This window comes from Pollicipes pollicipes, unplaced genomic scaffold (assembly GCF_011947565.3).
Source record: "Pollicipes pollicipes isolate AB1234 unplaced genomic scaffold, Ppol_2.1 Scaffold_7261;HRSCAF=8764_pilon_pilon_pilon, whole genome shotgun sequence".
Taxonomy (NCBI): domain Eukaryota; kingdom Metazoa; phylum Arthropoda; class Thecostraca; order Pollicipedomorpha; family Pollicipedidae; genus Pollicipes; species Pollicipes pollicipes.
The window spans coordinates 15,599,386-15,619,760 of NW_023597054.1; the positions used below are offsets into that span (position 1 = coordinate 15,599,386).

Genomic DNA, 20,375 nt, shown 5'->3' on the forward strand with positions numbered 1-20,375 from the left:
AGAAATGTGCGACATTTCCGCAGCCTGATCAACTTGATGACACTTCACTCAAGAGCTTACGAGCCTAAGGGGCTTATTATCGTTATCTCTCCGGCTACTTTATTTTCCCAGCAATCCCCTGTTCGTAAGCTTTTTATCTGCATGCATTTGCTGACGTCCAACGAGACGCCACGTCAGCACACGCCCACACCTGGCCTGCACACCAACACTGCACGCTGCGCAGTCCATCCAGATGGCCTTGGACGGGCTGGCTCACCGACAACACAAAGCCAGATCTGCAAATACTCGGCCATTCCCGGAGACTGTCGTCGCTTGTCTCTCCGGCTTCCTGTTGTTCCGGGTACCTCTCTGTTTGCGTAGCCGCTCGGTGGGCCGCATCACGACCAGCCCCGTGGCGAGGGCGCCGGCTCCCCGCCCCGGCTATCTGCCGCAGTACACCGCCCTACCGCGTGCCTGCTCCGGTCACGCCTCCGCGTACAGGCAGACGCTGACCGTCCTGTTTGCGAGCCTCCGGTCTCCGCTGCGGACAGACGTGCTGTACCTACAGCCGGCCGCGATAAGCGCCGGGCTAATCTCCGCCCATGTCTGCCGGCGTCGGTGTATCGGGCGGCCTATCTGACGGCGCCGAGAGCGCGGCGCGCACGGCGGCGGCGAGTCACGCGCCAGCAGCGGCCCCGCCGCGCCCGTGACGCCGGCGGCCGCGGGCGGGCCGGGTCAGGCGGCCCGCGGCCCGTGACGTCGGCGGCCGCGGTCGGGCCGGGTCAGGCGGCCCGCGGCCCGTGACGCCGGCGGCCGCGGTCGGGCCGGGTCAGGCGGCCCGCGGTCCGTGACGCCGGCGGTCGCAGGCGACCCGGGTCGGGTCGAGCGCGCCTCACGCCGCGGCACGGCTATCACGTGTCGCCGGGCCGTGCCGGCCGCTCGGACCGCCACGTTATCGCGTGATTACAATCAAGCGCGGCCGTGTCGTGTCAAAAGCGACCGCATGAGGCCGGCGCGCCCGGCCCGGCCGGTGGGGGCCACGTCGTCACGTGACGCCGGCCGTCCCTGCTGATGTCCGCTGGCCGGAAGCCCTGCAGGCAGCCGCACTGTCACGTGACCCGGCCGTGCCGAACGAGTGGGGGTGTGGTGGCGGTCGCCCGTGTGAGCGGGCGCTGGCCGCATGCGTTGCGTGGTCACGTGCGCCGCTGCGTGTGTTGCGCGGTCACATGCCCGCACCTGCGTATGTGCACAGGGGGCTGGCGCAACTCGCCTCCGCTCCCGTAGCTGGCCGGGCGCCGCAGCGTGTCTGTGTAGTGGGGACCTCATGTGCGGCTATCTGAGGCCGTTATCGGCCTGGTAAACGCAGCCGGTGGCAGTCAACAGTCGGTGCGCCATCTGGTGTGTTCGCGTCTCCCTCCCCTGCTCCCCGCTTCCACGGCGTCCCTGTCGTCAGCTGCGGTCGAGCAGCGTCTTAGACAAGCTTGTCGGGTCTTAAAGATACCGACTTTAAGGTCATATACACACCTGACTTATTAGGTAAGGACGTCGTTATGGGTGCAAAATGACTCCAGCAGTCGATGCGAGCGAAAAGTCCGATAATCAATAAATCAGCACGTCGACCTCTTCAATAAATAAAAACCGTCCGCAGAATACATTCGAAGGTGTGCCCAGCTTCCAGAAATGGATCCCAGGATCGGATTTGGGCGCAGTGGATGTGGAGTCTTCGCGTATGAATTTTGAAATTTGATTAGGAATGCCCTGGGATCTTTGATCACCGTTGCATTTTGCCGGGCGATATTCTAGACCCGGGATCTGTCTTAGAAATGTGTTTAGGGGTCCCTTGGGACTTGGTATCTTCGCATGCAATCCGGCCACGTATATGTCAAAACGTGCAAGTCTACAAATTGAAATATATAGCCCTTTCCCCACCTTTAACGCTCACATATCCGCACGGCGATTGGAGATCGTGTTGCCATTTGGCGCCAGCTGATACAATCGTGGTCTCGGCACCGAGCCGGCCAGCTGGGCCTGTGGGTTTGCTGCCGTTCGCAGAGGTGCTACGGTCTCCAGCCCACCGCAGCGCCCAGCCGAGGCAGGTGCAGCGGTATTAGACATGCAGATCTAGGGACTTAGTCGACCCGCTCCAGGATATGCGCCCGGCCGCTGGCGGGGATCGCGCGTCCAGCTCTGCGGCATTGGACGATGGATCCCCGAGATTGGACGGCCAAATCCCTGGGATTGGACGGCAAAGCTCGGACACCAAACCAGGCCGGCCAGACTGTGGTAGCTGGGCAAACAAAAATCGGTATGCCGTCACTGTTTTGGGCTTTCAAAGGACTTCTGACAGGTTGTTTTATAATATTAGGAGACGATGGTCATACGCATGCCACTCATCGCTGATGGTCCGTGGCCCCGTGTTTGTTGGCCTGAGGCCGAGAGCCTCCCGTCTTGTTTGACGTTTTAGATTATCTAAATGCGATGATCATGTACGCAATTATCTTTTTTCTGTCTGGCAATAGTTAGGATGTGGGTAGAAGACGCGGCCGATCGGTCTGACCGAATCATGGGGCCGCGGCGACAGACAGCCGACACGCACTAACCTGACCGCCTCACTATCATCAGTGTGAATGGGCTGGGTATGCCCTCGAGGTCGTACACCAGTCACTAGAGCTCTGCAGCGGCAGGGATGGGCCAGTACGAGTTTGGCTCCCTCGACGCTCGGCGCAGTGGCGTGCCGCCAGACCTTGGCGACAGGAGAGGCCGACCGGTGGTCGGGTGCGTGCTTCCGTGCCGGGTTTTGCGGTGGCTGGCGGGTTTTTCGGGATGTCGGTCGGCACGGAGCTATCGTCGGGTGTTACGGGACCTGTGAGTCGGCCAGGCGTGGACGGCAGAGCCGTGGGAGCGGCGCTGCCGCCGCAAACCGGCGAATTGCGTCAGTGTCGCCTCCACGCTCTCACGTCGCCGCGATGAACGGCCGTCTCTCAGGCGCGCCATTCATGATATTGCGCCCGGTGCCGGACGGCTGCAGCATCGGACCGAGCGGCGCTGGCAAGCCGACCTCCCGGCCCGTGCGCGCCTTGCGAAACCCGTCGGCCGGCCGGCCGTGCAGGGCGGCATTGCCGTGGGTCCGCATTAGGCGCGGCCGGTCACGCCGCTCGACAGTGACCCAGTTGCAGGCCGGGCTGCCGCTCATCAGATGGGAGTGTCGCCACAGCTCCGATTGGATCCGGCTGCCGGTCTGCAGATGGGGCGCCGCTCGGCGTCGCCAGAGCGGCGCGTGGTGACAGCGGTGGCGCTGCTGCGTCAGACCAGCGCTGCTGTGTCAGATCAGCGCTGCTGCGTCAGATCAGCACTGGTGGGTCAGACCAGCGCTGCTGCGTCAGATCAGCACTGTTTTGCCAGACCAGCCCTGCTGCGTCCGATCAGCACTGCTGTGTCAGAGGAGGCGCCGTTGTATCAGACCAGGGCTGCTTTGCCAGACCAGCACTGCTTTGCCAGACCAGCGCTGCCGTGTCGGACCAGCGCTACTGTGTCGGACCAACGTTGCACGATGGCCGGCCGCCCCTCGGTGCGGCGACCGGCAGTCAGTTGCCCAGCGCGCCGCACGGTCCAGCTCGACGCCTCACCGACCGGACTGGCGGCGCTGCAGCCGGCGGCCGATAAGGCGCCGTCCGGCCCGGCCAGCCGACGGTGCCCTGGCGCCGGTGGCGGGGCTGGCCCGGCTGGACGGACAGCCCGACAGCTCGCCGCCACGCCGGCTGTGCTGCCGCCCTGACTGCATCGGCGCCGGCGGCCGTCCGCGGCCGGCGACAGAGGCGCTGGCTCGGCTACAGCCCCAGCCAGATCACGTAGTCCAGACGCGCTGGCTGCTGTCTCTGACCGGCGCTGTGAGTCGGCTCATGGTCTTTTTGCGATCTGCCTGTCGGCCTTCGTCGTCATTGTCTTTCTGCAGGCTTCCCTCTCTCTCTCGCACACGCACGCCACGTCTCTTTCCCTCTGACTCTATTCAGATGGTCGTTACGAAATACGAATTTGGGTTAATTTCTTTGACCTCTATTCTTCTTCTTCTTCTTCTTTGCTATCTGGGGCAGCGTCTCGGTCTCTTCCTTTCTCATATGTATGTTTCTTTGTCGTGGACGGAAGGCAATGGCATGTCTATGGAATTTTCTCGTTTAGCTGGGTGTTGGGCCTCCAAAAGACAGCCAAGCAATTTCGGGTGGGGATTATTGGATAGGCGAGGCCGATCTGTTGGGACGAGTCTTGCGCTTTACATGCATGGGTGCATTGTTTGGTGGCTGATTGAAGAGCTGGACTGGACATGCCTTGGTCACGGTCACGGTCATGGGGCATAGTGTACACCTCATCAAACGTCTTTCAGATTTCGAGTCAGACTATTATTCTCCGGGCTTGAGTGAATAAGAACAATGCTGGAGAGAGCAGACCTCCATGGCATACATCGCGCTTGATAGACGAGGACATAACACGGACGAGATGCCAACATTGACTTATTCAAAGTCGCCGCCATTTGACAAGGTTTTCATGCTTTCTGTCTGCGTTGTACCAAGGCTGTGACATTCAACACACGGCTCTGTAACTTACAGTTTTTTGCTCGCAACTCAGTCCTTTTGGCGCTGGCCGATCCATTGTATTTTAGCTGCCGTCCGGTCCTAAAAGGGCTCTGTCAGTGAGAGGAATCCCTTTTTTTCTTCTCATGACTGCTAGCGAAAGCTGTCAGTTTTTCCGCTCTCTTTCGAAGCTTTCTAGAGGTGAGGTTCGTTTGACTGGTAGTGGGCTCATTTAACGTCTCGGTTGTGGCGTCTGGCATTGGAAGGGCGTTGACTGTAATAAACAAACACCGTCACATTTTCCGTGCAGATAATCTGCTACGAGCTGGTGTGAGCGAGGTATGATGCGCTCCACCACAGCCGGTTGTCTGTGTTGTGTCATGCATGCAGCACTGTGCGGCTCTAGTTCAAGGACCACAGCTCGCTGCTTCGATCTGTACGCTGCACAAGCTCACCCTGGAAGGCGAGATGGGGGAAATGTAACAGGAGTTCACCCGCTCGGACATCTGCCCAGTATAACGTGTGCGCAGCATCCGCCATGCAGTGCCCGCCCCGCCATGCCCGTGCACCTGCCGTGACCGTCCGGTGCAATTTGACGCGCGCGCGCCACGTACGGCTCTCCATGATTGTCCAATTAGGGCTTGCTGCCACGTCAGCCGGTGGGGCCGGGGCCGCTGCAGCACTTTACGGGCCTCACCAGCTGGCCGGGGCAGCGCGCGCGGCGCTGGGCCGGGGAGGGGGCGCCAGCTGTCCTGGTGCCATCGGAGCCCGGTTCCGGCGGCGCGCGGCCGTAATTGCCAGACGCACCGGTGGCCGTGGTGTCAAGTGTCGCCGGCTGTGTGGGCTGGCGCCCCGGGCGTCGACAGCCCCTCATCTCGGGCCGGGGCGTCAACACAGCGCCGGGGGACGGCCGCCGGGGGCCGCTGGGACCTCCGGAGGTGTCTGGTGCCCGCGCCGCCCCGTCTCCGCCCCTCGCCGCTCCGTCCGGGCCGCCGGCGGCTGCGGCGCGCCCCGGGCCGCTCCGAAGCGTCACACGGCGCGTTTTTGGGGCGCCGGACCTGTCGTTTTTGCGAGGCCCGCCCGGTTTTTGCGGCGGTAAAGATTGGCTTGGGAGGGCAACTGCGGGCCCGCGCCGCCGGCCAGTGCTGTCTTCGCTGCGGACGTGTCGCCGGGCTGGTCGGCTCGGCACCGCGACGCTGGCACCGGCCGCGCCGCGCCGCCGCTGCTGCCGCTCGAGGATAAGGCCGCAGAGGAAAATCCGGGACATGCGCGACAGCCGGTGGGCACCGGTCGAACGTGTGCCTCGCCACGCCGCGCGGAGCGCTGCGGGGCCACTCCCCCGCCGCGGTGCGCGCTGTCAGCGCCGAGGCCGACGCCGCTGCGGGCGCGGCTCGACCGCGGGCTGGCAGCAAGCCTCTGAAGAATCTGATGCCTGTTGCCTATGGTCCGCTGTTGACGATGCATTCATTGTCCACTGTTAATTGTCGGCTTCCTACCGAAGGTCATCCGGCATGCACTGTTGATCAATCATCGTCCACAAATGACCTCTCATTATTTACTCTTGATGGCTGACCATCACCTGCCATTCATAACCATCATCTGGTATTCATCATTAGCCACTCGCCGTCGGGCGTTCGACAGTCGAGCATATACTGCTCAATACACAGCATGTTCTGTCCGGCGCCCACCGTGCGTCCCTCGGCCTTTCCGCGTGACATCGCGTTCCCGTGAGGCGTGGCGGCTGTCGGCCTCGCGACGCGCCGGTGCCGGTCCACGGGCCGGCCACCGCCCGCGGCCGCCGGTGATCGGTTCCAATCGGCCGCGCCGGCGACCGACGCCGGCCGGGCTCGTCCGTTCCGGCGGCCGGTGCGGGCGGCGAAGCGTTGCTCGTGCCGCCGGCTGTCACGTGATCAGTCGGCGACGCGCCGCCGCTGGGAACGCGGGCGCGGCGTGTCTCAGGGCGGCGCCGGCCGCCGGCCGGACGGCCGTGGCCGGGTGGCCGAGGCGCGGCTGGTGATGGACGCCGCGTGACTGAGGTGTCGCTGTCGGGGCCAGCCGGCGCTGTCGCGCGCGGCCTCGGAGATCGGCTCGCCGCCGGACGGCTGTCGGCTCTGACGCCACGGCTCCCAGGCGTGCGAGGAAGTTTGGTCGATGGCGAGGCGAAGTCATGATGAAGTCTCCCAGGTATACTTCGCGCAAGCAATGGGGCTGGGTAGCATGCTGTCGGTGGAGCGGGCGGATCGCTGCCGCGATCTCCGTGCCGTTTGCGCGATCTGTTTGCTGCCGACGTGATCAATCACACTTCTTTTCATCGCTGGCCGTGCTGCCGTCCGCAGGGAACGCGCCGCGTCATGCGCCGGGAGTGGGCGCCGTCCGTTGTACCTCCGGCTGGGCGGCGATGTGAATGCGCCACCACGCGTGGCCGCCCGCGCCGCCCGCGATTTTCCGCCCGGCCACCCCGGCCGGCGTGTACCGGCGCCGTCTCAGCGCTATCTGCGCTCCCGATCGGGCCGACAATCGATGACACCGATGTAGGCGCGCCGGCTGACGGCGGGGCCGTGGGCGAGGTGCCGGCGCCGCCCGCGCGGCCCACCAGGCCGGCTTCTGCTGATCGGGTGGTGGGGGGTGCATGGCCGTCGGTCCAGCTGCGGAGCCTGAGCCATACGGTGAACAGCGATGATGCTGGCTTCATGTGGCTGTTACGGCGTTCCTTGGCCTCAGGAGACGAACAGTAATCTTGTTTGTCCTTGGCTCATATCAGAAATTCCGCTAGTTTCCTCCGAGATGAGCTGATCACGTTGGTCCCTTGAGGAAAGCAAGCAGATTCGCCAGCGTCCTGGGAGGGCGTGTGGTCGCGTTGGTGCCCGGTTCCTCCTAGGGGATAATGTCTTCTCCTGTAGAAGAAAGCATTATCCTGTCGGCCTCTTCAGTGGAGGATGATCTCTGGAGGTCGTTACCTGGGACTGCCGGAAACCGCAGCCGCCACACTGGCCGGCTGGTCTGGTCTGGTCTGGTCTGGTCTGGTCCGGTCTGGTCTGGGTTTGTCTGGTCTGGTCTGGTCTGGTCTAGTCTAGTCTAGTCTAGTCTAGTCTAGTCTAGTCTAGTCTAGTCTAGTCTAGTCTAGTCTAGTCTGGCCTGGCCTGGCAGTTCCGCCGCACTGTGACGCTGTCGCCGGCGACCGTCACTCAACGGCGCCGGCGCTGCGCTTCTGCCTGCGCCGCGGCCGGCAGCGGGCCGGCGGCTCTGGCCGCTCCGGGCCGTGGACCGCGGGTTAGATCGGTAACGGGGCCGCGTCCCTGCGCTGCGCGTGCGGCCGAAGGGAACGCCGCCGTGACCGATGAGGGGCGGGTGACGGCGCGTGAGGCCCGCCGCTGCGACACCGCCGCCGTCTGTCACCTCCCGGCCGTCACGCTGTTCCCAATGCGCGCTGGTGTCGCACGGCGCGCCCTCGAGTGCTCGTTACGGACGAGGTGAGCGTGTGGATGAGCGCTCGTTTTGGGATGACAGTTGCGCTAGTGTGTGAGCTCAATGAAAACGACGCAAGAGTGCCGGCGGCACCCAGCCTCCAGGCCCGGCTGGCGCCTCTCTATCCCTCGGGCGCCAAGCCCGCCGGAACCCTGCGCCAGATTCGTCGCAATTAGTGCGCCGTTCATGGCGCCATTACGGGTGCTGCGGTGGACGGTATCCCACTTTCCTCTTGTTAGGCGGCGCTGTGACATCACCAGCGGCGCCGGGGGGTCGCCGGGGTCACGCCGGGTCAGCTGGCTGCCCGGCTTTGGTGCTGGGGCGGCCGCAGCTGCGGCAGGACCGGCGCGCAGCTGCCTGTGCTCTGGCGGTGACACCGCCCCACCTCAGAGCGGGCTGGTGGCTTTACGTGCGGTGCGTTTCAGAGCCCACGGTGGAGAAGCGGCCGTTGGCAGCCTGAACATGGAAACCCCGACAGCGATCCCCTCGCAGTAGCGCACATGTGACCATTCAATAATTGCATCGTAATGGCGGTATCACGGCAACGTGGGTGCCGGTCTCTTGTCTCCGGGGTCGCCGGGGTCACGCCGGTCTCTTGTCTCCTGTCTTTGAAAGATCTCTCGCTGAGAACTCAGTAACGGCTAGATTTCAGCTCCCGCGCTGCAATCGGAGTTTGATGAGGCTGCGGCTGTAAATGTTCGCAGCAATTACCGGTGTTGTAGAACAAGAGAAAGGGATCGCTGTCAACAGAGGCCTGCGTTGCGTATATAATGAGCGTCATGCATAGGCGTTGCGAACGCTGCGGGTTGTGCCGACAACAGGATGTCTACAGCGTACTGCCACAGCGCCTCGCCTCGATAACGGAGCGACGGGCGGCACGTTCTCGACGTCCGGCGTCTCGCTCGTGGACAGCAATGTGAATCTTTCCGGGGGATGGATCTGCGCGTCCGCCGTCGAGACCCGAACGAAAGTGGTGTCCTTTCTATCACGCGAACGCGTCGCTGCTAGAAAGCTGTGCGCGTCCGCCACGTGCCGGAACACTTTAGATCGGCTGCGCCTGAACACACCGCCCTGAACATGTACTTGTGCGCTGGACTAGACGCCGCGGTCGGTGTTCAGCCTCGGCTGACGGGGCGGCGAGACTGATTGCCGACCGATCGGCGGCGCGCTCGCCGACCGACCGGTCCTGTCGGCCACGTCCCTCCGCGGCGATTCGACTTTCATGAGAGCCCAGAGCGCGAGCGTTCGCCGCGCACCACTGCCGCGGCGGCGGCGTCGGCAAAAAGCCGTCCGTGCTCGGCTCGGTACCGTTGCCCCGCCTTTGTGCGGCGCTGGGTGCTGGCGGGCGCCGTGAGCCGGCGGCACGCAGCGCGGCCGCGGACCGGTCGGCCGCCGCCGCGCCATTCCATGCTAATGAGCGGGCTCGCTCTCATCAGCCGCCTGGCCGCGACCGACGACTGGTGACCGGGCAGCGCTGGCGCCTGCCGTGACCGCCCTCGGCCGCGACGGACGACTGGTGACCGGGCAGCGCTGGCGCCTGCCTTGACCGCCCTCGGCCGCGACGGACGACTGGTGACCGGGCGGCGCTGGCGCTGGCGCCTGCCGTGACCGCCCCCGGCCGCGACGGACGACTGGTGACCGGCTGGCGCTGGCGCTGGCACCTGCCGTGACCGCCCCCGGCCGCGACGGACGACTGGTGACCGGCTGGCGCTGGCGCTGGCGCCTGTCATATCCGCCCCCGGCCGCGACGGACGACTGGTGACCGGGCGGCACTGACGCTGGCGCCTGCCGTGACCGCCCCCGGCCGCGACGAACGACTGGTGACCGGGCGGCGCTGGCGCTGGCGCCTGTCATGACCGCCCCCGGCCGCGACGGACGACTGGTGACCAGGTGGCGCTGGCGCCTTTCTGCGTGACGGCCCACGGCTGTGGCGGACGACTGGTGACCGGGTGGCGCTAGCGCCGGCGCCTGCCGTAATCGCCCCCGGCCGTGACGGCGACGGCACCGCCGCCTCCTCTGGCCCCGATGGGAACTGGTGCGACGCGTCCGACGGGAACGAGCGGGTAGGGCGTGGCGTGTCCTACGTCTCGAGGTCGAGTTCCGGTCCCCTGCCTCGGACAGCTGCGTGGGCCGCAGAACCCCTCACCGATGTGACCCGGTGACCTTATCAGTGCCATGATTTCGGAAGCGGAACGTTCGCCCATCCTTGCAGGTTGCTAGGTTGTTTCCGCTTACGTCTGCGTCCGTCGGCGGTTGCCTGTGACTTGGAGCGCCGTGCCGCCGCCGACCGCGCCGCGTCGCCCCGACTGGGCAGCGAGCGCGTGTCCGTCCGGTGGTCGGCCGGTCGTGAACCTGTCCAGACCGGCCCGGCGCCGCGTCCCCAGCCCGGCCCGGCCGCTCCGACCGCTGCAGAGCCACGAACCGGTTCAGCAGCGGGCTGGACCTGGCCGGCGTAGGACCTCCGCTGGCCGGTGTTTGGAGGGGAGCTCCGGCTCGCTGTGGCCTTCGCGGAATCGCCGCAGGGCGCGGTGCGGCCGAATGCGTCGCTGTCCGCGCTGCTGCGTGTACGGTGTGGGACGCTCAGCCGGCAGAGCCGATCTCCAGGCCGGCAGCTGGCTGTTGATGTTTATCTCGCCGCGGAGGAGACGAGAATACACGCCCGGGTGGCACACCACGCTCGGGACATCACAAAAAGGCTCGTTAGCTGCCGTGATGGATTGTGGCGTTGTGTCGGCCGGGTGTGACGGTGCGGTACACGCGCGAGATAACACCGGCACTGTAGGCCCGGACCCTGTCGTACAGCTCACTGGTGTAGAATTGGTGGAGCGTGATGCACCTTTGATCTGAGACAATATCCTCCGGGTGCTGGTAAGTGGGTCGTGTTGTAGTGGTCTACGGTCAGCGCGCAGTTTAGGGCTAGTACTTCACCGATCTGGCACCGCCTGGCACCGCGCCCGGATCCGTGGAGTCTCGGTCAGTCCGGCCCGTTCGGAAGACGTCCTACAAAGTGGTCGGAGCACTCAAGCGATCCGCGATGGACGCCCGATAAGCCGGACCCTTCTCCGCTGATGGGCTGGCCAGCGTGCGTGGCGGGTGCCGGCTCTGCTCTGTCACACACGCTGCTGGGCGGCGCCAGCGGCCGCCGGCGCTGGGGGCCGCTGGGGCCGCTGGGGGCCGCTGGGGGCCGCTGGCTGCTCCGGTTGGGCGGCAGGACGGGACGCTGACGTCGGCGGCGGCTCTGGCAGTCCCGCTGCACGCGGCACGTGTCGGCCCGGAGCCCCGCACAGGGCCGCATTGTCCGTGCAGTATCGACCGGCGCCAGCGGCGGGGCCCGCACGCCGCGGCTGCGGGCTCTCGCCAGCTCCCCGCATCCGGCGCCGGCGGCCCAACCAAGCTCGAGGGGGCACTCCCCAGCCCGGCGCTATTGTCAGTCGCCCTCGGCGGGGGTCTCAGCGGGGTGATTTGGTTATCTCTCGGGGCGCGGCGCTCGTTCACCGAGCCGCGCCAGCGAAGTCATCGCTGACGCCGCGGGGCGCCGCGCCGCGCCCTTCCGACGTGTTTGTAAACGGCCGGCGTGCGCCCGCCGCGCCAGCCGCGGCGAGCCTCCCTGCGAGCACCGACCCCAGGCCACCTCGTGACGGAGGGCGCCATCAAGGTCAGCGAGGTGGGAGACGAGTGGACGACCGGAGCATCCAGTCGTCGGCGCCGCTCTCCGTGATGTTACCTCCGTCCGGGCGCTCCGCCGCACCTGCCGCGGCGAGGGGTGGAGGCGCGAGCACGCTTCTGCGGGGCTGAGCGGGTCCGGTCGAACGGCGGCCGCGGACGGCTCGGTGGGCCGGCGCCACGCGGCCAGCTGACGCCCCAGCGCTGGCAGATGCGCTCTGCATACCGAATGAGCGTCGCGGATACGGGCCGGCGCCCTACAGCCGGCGCCCGCCAGCGGCGCTCTGACCTTGTTTATGCGTCGCGTGGAGGAGGATGCGCGACGACAGCTGGCAAGGAGCGTCACTGACGGCCGCCGTCAGTGGCACCCAGGCGGCCGTTTAACCTCCCGCTGCTCGTCACGGAGCTGACAATGGGCTGTAATGACGTCACTTATGTCGCTTACGCGCCTGATTGTCCTCGCTGATTTGTTTGGCCTGCGCTGGGACTGCTTCCGCTCGCTCCATAGAGAGGAAACCGTATTAGCACTGTGTGCTCCTTTGAACGACCCCTGGCCTGTTTTAGGGTTCTGGTTTCAGGGTCGTTAAAAACGTTCAAACGTCTCTGATGTTGCGGCGACGGCTCCCCTTCACAGCTCAGTCCCTCCCAGTTACCCTGACCGCGTGCGCCCGTGTTCCACTGTGCATGTGGTGAGGCAGCAGCTGTTGGCTCGTGCTGCTGACGACCGCCGACGGCCGCAGCTGCCGATCAGGAACTACGCCCGCACCGACCCAGTTCCCCATTTCTGTTCGCCAGGTGGCTACGGCGGCTCGGTGGACGCGGGCCAGGTCGCGCATGCGCCGTCGTCGCCGTCGCGCCGCGAGTCCGGCGCCGGCACCGAACAGGTGAGCCTCTCCGCACGCTGCGCGCGGCCGCCGCCGGCGCCGCCGGGCCGGCCCGACTGAGCGGAGGTCATGTTCTGCAAGCGGATACGACCGCGGCTGGGGTGTCGCGGCGATGATGCACGGCGGGCATCTTCTGCAGCGGGGCCAGCGGCGGCTAGCATCTTCTGCAGCGGAGCCAGCGGCGGCTGGTGTGGGTAACCGGAGAGGGGCGGCCGGGCGGCGCGCCGGGCTCGGGCCGCCGACCGCGCGGCTGCTGACTGGCTGACCCCACGTCGACCCCGCGCTGACCCCGCCGGGCGTCCTCCCTGGGCTCCCATCTCGTGGCCAGGGTCCCGTTTATTAACTGATACGCATCAGTGACGGGCAAATAGGCGCTGTTTGGAATAGGGTGGGAGCAGCTTTCTTCAAGTACAGATTACCCAATCACAACGAGCCGCTGGCAGAACTAGGACGCTAAGACATTTCCAGGGTGAATCCGTTTGTAGAGCAAGTCAGGCAAGCCTGCTCTGGATGGGGGCCTCTTGATCCCCGCCCGGCACCAAACCCAGGCCCGCCCGGTGCCTGTCGTCCGTTGCCTACCGTCCGGTGCCTATCGTCCGGTGCCTCCCGTTCGGTGCCTCCGGTCCGGTGCCTACCGTCCGGTGCCTCTCGTCCGGCCTCCGGTCCGGTGCCTACCGTCCGGTGCCTATCGTCCGGTGCCTCTCGTCCGGTGCCTCCCGTCCGGTGCCTCTCCGCCCGGTGCCCCCCGTCCGGTGCCTCTCATCCGGTGCCTGCCGTCCGGTGACCGGCCCGGTCCGTGCTCAGGAACCGGCCGCGGCACGGGTCGGCTGGCGAGGCGCAGCGCCGGCCGCCTCGGCGAGGCCGGCATTGCGTCGGTGAGGGGCGGGCGGGCAGGGCGGGTGATCCGCGGCCCTGACCTGATGTCGGGGCCGGAACAGGCGCAACCCGTGTTGCAATACCGCTGCTCGGCCGCTCCGAGGATTGCGCTTCGGCGTTGGCGCGGCGGTCGGAAGAAGGCGGCTGCGGCCTGCGGCGCGCCGAGTCCGGGCCGGTGGCGGCGAGGTCCTTTCTGCAATTCGGTTGATAACTCGTTTTCCGGAAACCATTCAAGTATAGATTTTCACCGCATTCACGCGCGCTTCCGTCTAGTCGCCTTGGTGTGGTCGAATGCGGATTTCTGATCGTTTAGGATGTGTCTGGCTGGGGGAGGGCGGGGGGCTTGATGGCAGTGGGTGACTTAGAATCCACTTGCGATGTCGAAACCACATTCATGAGTTCCATAAAGCAGACCAGAAACCTTTTTGTGCCCATCGGCCGTTTGGCGACATTTGCCTCCTTCGTGATCTCATTAGCCGCCCTCAGATTCGGGATATGTTGACCCACTGACCTCAGTTCCGGGGCTATCTCTTCTGAAGGATTTTAGTGAGCCAACTGAAGGGCTGGCTCCTTGTCAAATAACCTCCGCACCAAAGTTTGCATGCAGACACTACCCAGAAGGAACGTTAGTCTCTCAGTGACAAGACAGCACCCCGTTGTAAACTCGGCTGTCAACCATGGCTTGAAGCGAGTTTTCCGGTGCAGGATAAGCGCTCCGTGCACAAACAAGCCGGCCGGTGGGGACACGTGTTTACATTGCCCCTTCGCTCCCCAAAACACCCGGACGGAGCACATCATTAGCTAGGAACCCAAAATTTATCGTCTCATCTGTCGCTCCAAAAATGCCCGCAAGCACACAGCACGTCCAAGGGAGAACAGGAAGAGAGTCCGTGCGTTAGAAAGCAGTCCATGCCTGGCAGCGCGAGTGCTAAAAACAGCCCATGCCAGCTTGCCCGCTAGAAAGTCCCGGCCGGTGTGGCGCAGTTCAAGGTCGGACCGACGGCGGTCCCCAGTCGGCCCGCAGGAACCGTCGGCCGGGTGCCACCCGCAAATATCCGGCGTCCGGCCCCCCCCCCCCCGAGCAAGCACCGTCTGTGAGGTGGCCACGTGCGCCCCCGCCGGCTGCGCGCCGTCCCGCGGCGGCAGGGAGGGCCGCTCGCCGGCCGGCCGGCGGCCGCTGCACTGTGCAGGCCTGAATACCGGGCGCCAGGGATCAGTGCGCCCCTCCCACGGCGGCGGCCGCTCCCGTCTGATGTCAGGAGGATGGAGGGGCGTGGGCGACACCCGGTCGTGCCTGCACTCGCGTCTCACTGTGAGTCACTAAGCTCACGCCCTTACGTCCGGCGGCGATAAGCCGGCGGCCGCGGCCAGCGGCGTGAACATGTACGGCAGCCGAAGTCCTAGCACTGGCCTATGCCGATCAGCCGGGGGTCACGAGTGCGACTGAAGGATTACAGATGGGCTCGGTGCGTCGGTGATCAGCGATTCGTCCGTCAGCAGGTCATGTAATCGGTCCATCTGCTCACGCTGGGAACAGCTATCGGTTGTGGCGTCATTAACTTTAAAAATAGGTCGTCACGATCACAAATCAAATGTAAGTAGTGCCAGTTACGTTTGAGATCAGACGATTACAACGTGCAGCATATGTATGGAACGAAGGAGCCGACTCGGCAAGAGCGATTGCTGTTTGCCGAGTGTTATTTAAACCCCCAGGCGCCCCGTTAGTCGCAGATCCACACTCCGATGTTGGCGTTGCATGTGACGTGTTGTATATTTTTTAGTGCTGCGCCACATGGCCATACGCTGTCCAGCGTGCACTGGCGGCTGCGATAGCTGGGAGCCTCTTGCACACCTGTTCCTGACCCGAACTTTGATTGTATCTTTTTACCATGCTGTAGTCGAGGGCACTGGTGGGTCTACTGGGCATCTGGGTCACGGCCTCCAAGTCGGAAAGAGTTAGCGGTTGTTTTGGGTTTTTTTTTTGCTTCCAGGACCTCTGTGGTGACGCCCTCTTTCACGGGTAACTTATCGTCCAGCAAACGTTCGGCTCCTTTTGAGATGTGTCGGTTCCACGCCGGTAGCCGGGGAGTACCGCCAGTCACGTGACCCCGTTCTGTCGCTGTTCGCAGACGGAAAGTCAGCGCATCAGCACCTACAAGCACGTGGTGAAGAACGTGCTGGACTCGGAGAACATGTATGTCGAGTGCCTGAGCGTCACGCTGCAGGTGAGCTTACCCGGTGTGACCCCGCGCAGGCCCGTTAGACCCTCGAGCTGCGCTAGTTGTCTTCGTCCCGTCTAGACAGATGCCGGTTTTTTGTTCAGATCGGTTCTTCCGATTATCACCTTTTTCGGAAGTGACGTGTCCGTTGTGCTGTGTTTTTACTCCCGCCTTGAGACGTCTCCCGTTTTTTTCCGGAGACGTCTCTTATCCATGTTAACATTGAGCGTCACATTATCCGCTGTCTCTTTCTCTCTCCTATATCGTGAAGTCGTGTTGTCCGCTTTAATGCAGAAATCGTGTAGTCCTTGCCCACTGCATATTTGAATTCACGTGCGCTCCTTTCCTTTGCTGCTGACATCCCACCTGCGTCTGCTCCAGTACATGAAGGTGCTCAAGTCGACGATCGCCACCTCACAGCCTGTGATATCGCAAGACGACTTCAACTCCATCTTCTTCAAGATCCCCGAGCTGCACAGCTTGCACGCCGAGTTTCTGCGCGGCCTGCGCGAGTCGACCACCGACTGGGACGGCTACTCACCCATCGGGCACCGCTTCAAGTTCCTGGTAATGGCGCCAGCCGGGCGGCGCACGCACGTGTCCCCTGGCCGGTTAGCGCACACAGCGATACGATCGGTCCGCCATTTCATGCGGCGAAGCGGCGCCTGGCCGGCGCGCTCCGTGGCGGATTATCAGCTGGCCTGACGGCCTCGGTTCGCTCAGCCACGTCCCAAGATGGCTATCCGCAGGCGGCTAGCTCGGAGACATTAAAAATGTGAGGGATGTTTGGCGGCGGGAACTGTCGTTTGAGCGGAGGCAATCATAGATAAAGCGCGCGCGGGTTCAGTTGGTGCCTGATAAATTGTATGTAGCGTTAGGAAGTCAAGGAGCGTAACTGGAACCCAAACTGGTCCCGTGTAAGGTACTCTTCAAAATGTTCTACCATGTTATCCATCTTTAAAATAGAAGAGGTTACTGAACAAAGGAGCGATATAGAACATCACACGTACCGTTCCCTGCCCTGAAGAACTTTGCAAAGCGTGAGCGAAATCCAATGCCGGCTGGTAATTTTCTTTCGGAACTTGAGAATTCGTCGCTCGTGCAATCATGTCCAAGTTGGTCGTCTGTAGCGCAGACGTGCTGGCGCCCATCTCCTGTCATATGCAGGTGCTGGCGTGAGACCCGTTCACCGCGAAATACGAGCGCCTTGCCTCGGCGTCCGCTTCCAGTCCGTTTAAACCGCCGCCGCGCTCAGCGCTCCGGGACAAAGGCTGCAGCCAAGCTGGGGACGAGGGCAAGCACCGGTTTATCGTGTCACGTGGCGGCTAAGTCAGCGGGATGCGCGTGCCCGGCGTGCGCGAGAGCTCAGGCCTCTACGCGGACTCGGTGGGGGCGGAGAGCCGGTGTGTGAGCCGACGTCTCTCGAGGTCAGCGCACGGCGGCGGGCTGTGGAGCGGCTTCGCCACAAAAACTCTTACCGACATGAGGGCCACGACATTACTGCGGCTTGTTTGTAATTGTTCACATTAGTGCTACACGACCAAATTTATACCTCAAAATGCATACTTGTCATTACTTCTCCTTTGAAAACACATACAGCCATTACTTATACAGGACTTTACTTCTACTACAGAGACCCTTTACGCGACTAGAGTGCTACACAACAAAAGTGATGCTTCGAAAGCTTATACCCGCCATTATCTCTACCGTAAAAACTCATACAGTCATTGCATATGCATGGCTTTACCTCCACTGCAAAGACTTATACGCGGCATTACTACTATAACAGACTTGTGATGAAGCCCTTGCAGTGGAAGGTAATGACCGGTAGTAAGGTTATGTAGCATAGGTTTTGTCGTGTAACACTCGCATTGTGTATGCGTTTTTGCATTAGAAGTAATGTCGCGCATAAGTAACTGCTTGCATAAGTTTATACAAGAGAAGTAATGTCGCGTATGACCAAAGCCGTATAAATTGCTGGAGTAAAGGTAATGTCGCGTATAACTGATGTCGTAGCACTTCTACCGGTAGGAGTTCTTGCCGTGGCACTAAAAGAACGCCGCTGGGACGCTCCTCTGGCCGGGGTGTGGCTCCTCTGGCCGGGGCGTGACTGCTCTGGCCGGGGCGTGATTCCCGGGGTATGGTTCCTCTGGCCGGGGCGTGTTTTCTCTGGCCGGGATGGTGGCTCCTCTGGCCGGGGCGCGACTCCCGGGGTATGGCTCCTCTGGCTTGGGCGTGGCTCCCCTGGTCGGGGCGTGACTGCTCTGGCCGGGGCGTGATTCCTCCGGCCGGTGTGTGGCTTCTCTGACCGGGGTGTGGCTCCTCTGGCCGGGGTGTGACTCCGCTGGCCGGGGTTTGGCTCCTCTGGCTGGGGTGTGACTCCTCTTGCCGGGGCATGATTCCCCTAGCCGGGGTGTGGCTTCTCTGGCCGGGGCGCGACTCCCGGGGTATGGCTCTTCTGGCCGGGGTGTGACCCCGCTGGCCGGCGTTTGGCTCCTCTGGCCGGGGGGTTGGCTCCTCTGGCCGAGGTGTGGCGCGGGCCCGGAGACGCTGGGAGTCGAAGCACGGCCGGCCGGGCCTGCCACCGCGCCGCCCGGTGAGCGGCCCTGGCACGAGGCCAGGGCGCGACTCCCGCCGCTACCGCGCCGCGTCCCCGCGCGCAAAAACAGCCGGCCGCCGCGGGGCGTTGCAGGTGGGAGGCGGCGAGGCTGGTCGAGCGGCGCCGCCGGCCGCCGACCGCCGGCCGCCCGCTGAAGGCGGGGGTCTGCGCGCGCCGGAGCAAGCCATGACGCGGCCGGATGAGATGATAGGGCAGCGCTTCCGAGATGACATGATGTTGGCGAGGCCAAAGGGATTTGTTTGGTCATATGAGACGCTTATTCAGCGAGGGCACGGCGCTTATGACTGCGGACTGCCGCTCGGCGTCTCCTCGTCTGCCGGAGTGCTGCAGGCTGTCGCCCGGTACTCCCCCCCCCCCTTCCCGGCTGTCGCACTCCAGGCACCCCTCAACATCGGAATATATCTTCCGTGATCTCTCCCGGTGCATGCGGGCAGCACGAGAGGGCACCAAATCATCTGCATCGCGCTGCAGATGGAGCCGATCAAGCGGTCACACTGCTCGGCGGTATTTACACGGACATCGCGCTGCTGTCAGCGCTGCGTCACTTGACGCGCTGTCTTGTTTGGAAAGCCGACATGTCCAGATACACATGCTCGCAATCGTTTATATCTGTCGTGAGCATTGGTCGGGTGAAACTGAAAGGTTGTTCTCGTCTGTTGCGCTTGACACCTTTATAAGACCAGCTTAGGCTGTTTGGAACAAACCGCACGGGGACCATGGCGATTAGTGTCGGCACATTAAAGGCGCTGTTTCCAGCTGTAGCTGTTTACGCCCTAAGCAGGGGTCCGCGCTCATTGTGACCCACGAAAACAATTAGACACGCAGCAACGGCCGTGACAATGCGTACAAAAAACGCATAATTCCAGCTGAAACACAGGGGTCTCAAGTCTGGACGGCAGTAAATTCCGTGACTCACCTCTTCGGTCACAGAACAATGGCTCAGGAGAGGGGTGAGAGGACGCAAACGGCGCTGTAACCGACCACCACTCGGGACCATCGCCGCCTGGGGCGACGCGCGTCACCAACCGGTGGCCGCTGACTCACGCGGGCAGCGCGGCTGGCGTGTGGATTCGCCGTGACGGCCGCGCGCGGCGCGTAGCGACCCATGGGATGTGGCTGACCCGACGGCTGGCGTCCGCGCGACTACGGGCGTGTGGCGGTCCGCGGTTTGTTTGGTGTGGGTGACGTGAAATATGTGTTTTGCATTGTGTATCGGTTGCACGGTTGCGAGGTTTATAGCTCTGAACGTAGTTGTTTGGCGTCTAGTCATTCTGCGTCGTCTCGGCCGACTACTCGCAGCTGTGGTGTGTAAATGTACGTGCACAGATAACCACAAATCTGACGATTGTCATGACACCGTTGTAGCACTGCATTGAAGGGCTGTGGGGTCTACTTCAGACATCACACGGCGCGGGGCCGAGCCTTCGTCACGCGCCCGCACCTCGCTCACGGCGCCCGACCCCTGTCAGGGCTGGCTTGACACCCCGACACCGCGCGGACACTAAGCACCGCCCCCTCGCTGTTGGCAGGCGGAGAATATGGGCGTGTACGGCGCCTACCTGCAGAACTACCGGCACGCGCTGGAGACGGTGCGCCGCTGCTCGGCCAGCAGCGTCCAGTTCGCCGAGATCACGCGCTGTATCAAGCTGCGCTCGCTGCACGGCCAGACACTCTCGCTGGAGGAGTTGCTGCACAAGCCTGTGGCACGCGTGCAGCAGAATGCGCCTGTCCTGCATGTGAGTGACCTGCGGCCAGTGGGGCGCGGGGGGGGGGGGGGCATCGGAGCGGATCGGACTGGGCGGGGAGGGTGTTGTCGGGTGCTGGGGGCGTGAGTCATGCTGCATAGGGCGCGATGGCAGGGAGGCAGGTGGGGTTGATGACTGTGGCGACGGTCGCTGTCAGTGTTATGGATGTTCTCTGTGACATTTCTGTCGTGTAAAGACGCATTTTGTTTTGACAAGGAGGCAAGCCAGGCATTACTGAAATATGTTTCAATGCAGTGCTATTCGCCAGCGATAAAGGAGGTTATGCCTGCACGTAAAATCCATTTGACAGCTTACTGTCCCTGTTGTTTGTCCGGGACAAAACTAACGCTGTGTTCTGC

At 63.5% G+C, this 20,375-nt stretch overlaps 1 protein-coding gene across 3 annotated transcripts in view; it reads left to right on the forward strand.

Annotated features, from left to right (window-relative positions):
* The window catches only part of RhoGAP1A (Rho GTPase activating protein at 1A), a 56,474-nt gene that overhangs the window by 27,215 nt on the left and 8,884 nt on the right, over window positions 1–20,375 (forward strand). The window contains exons 3-6 of one of the 3 annotated variants that reach the window (XM_037237499.1): window positions 12,447–12,556; window positions 15,562–15,657; window positions 16,033–16,218; window positions 19,801–20,007. In XM_037237499.1, the coding sequence (XP_037093394.1) occupies window positions 12,447–12,556; window positions 15,562–15,657; window positions 16,033–16,218; window positions 19,801–20,007 (599 nt within the window). Of the gene's footprint in view, window positions 1–12,446; window positions 12,557–15,014; window positions 15,027–15,561; window positions 15,658–16,032; window positions 16,219–19,800; window positions 20,008–20,375 lie in introns of those variants that run through there. The other 2 variants (XM_037237498.1, XM_037237500.1) reach the window with 2 other exon arrangements.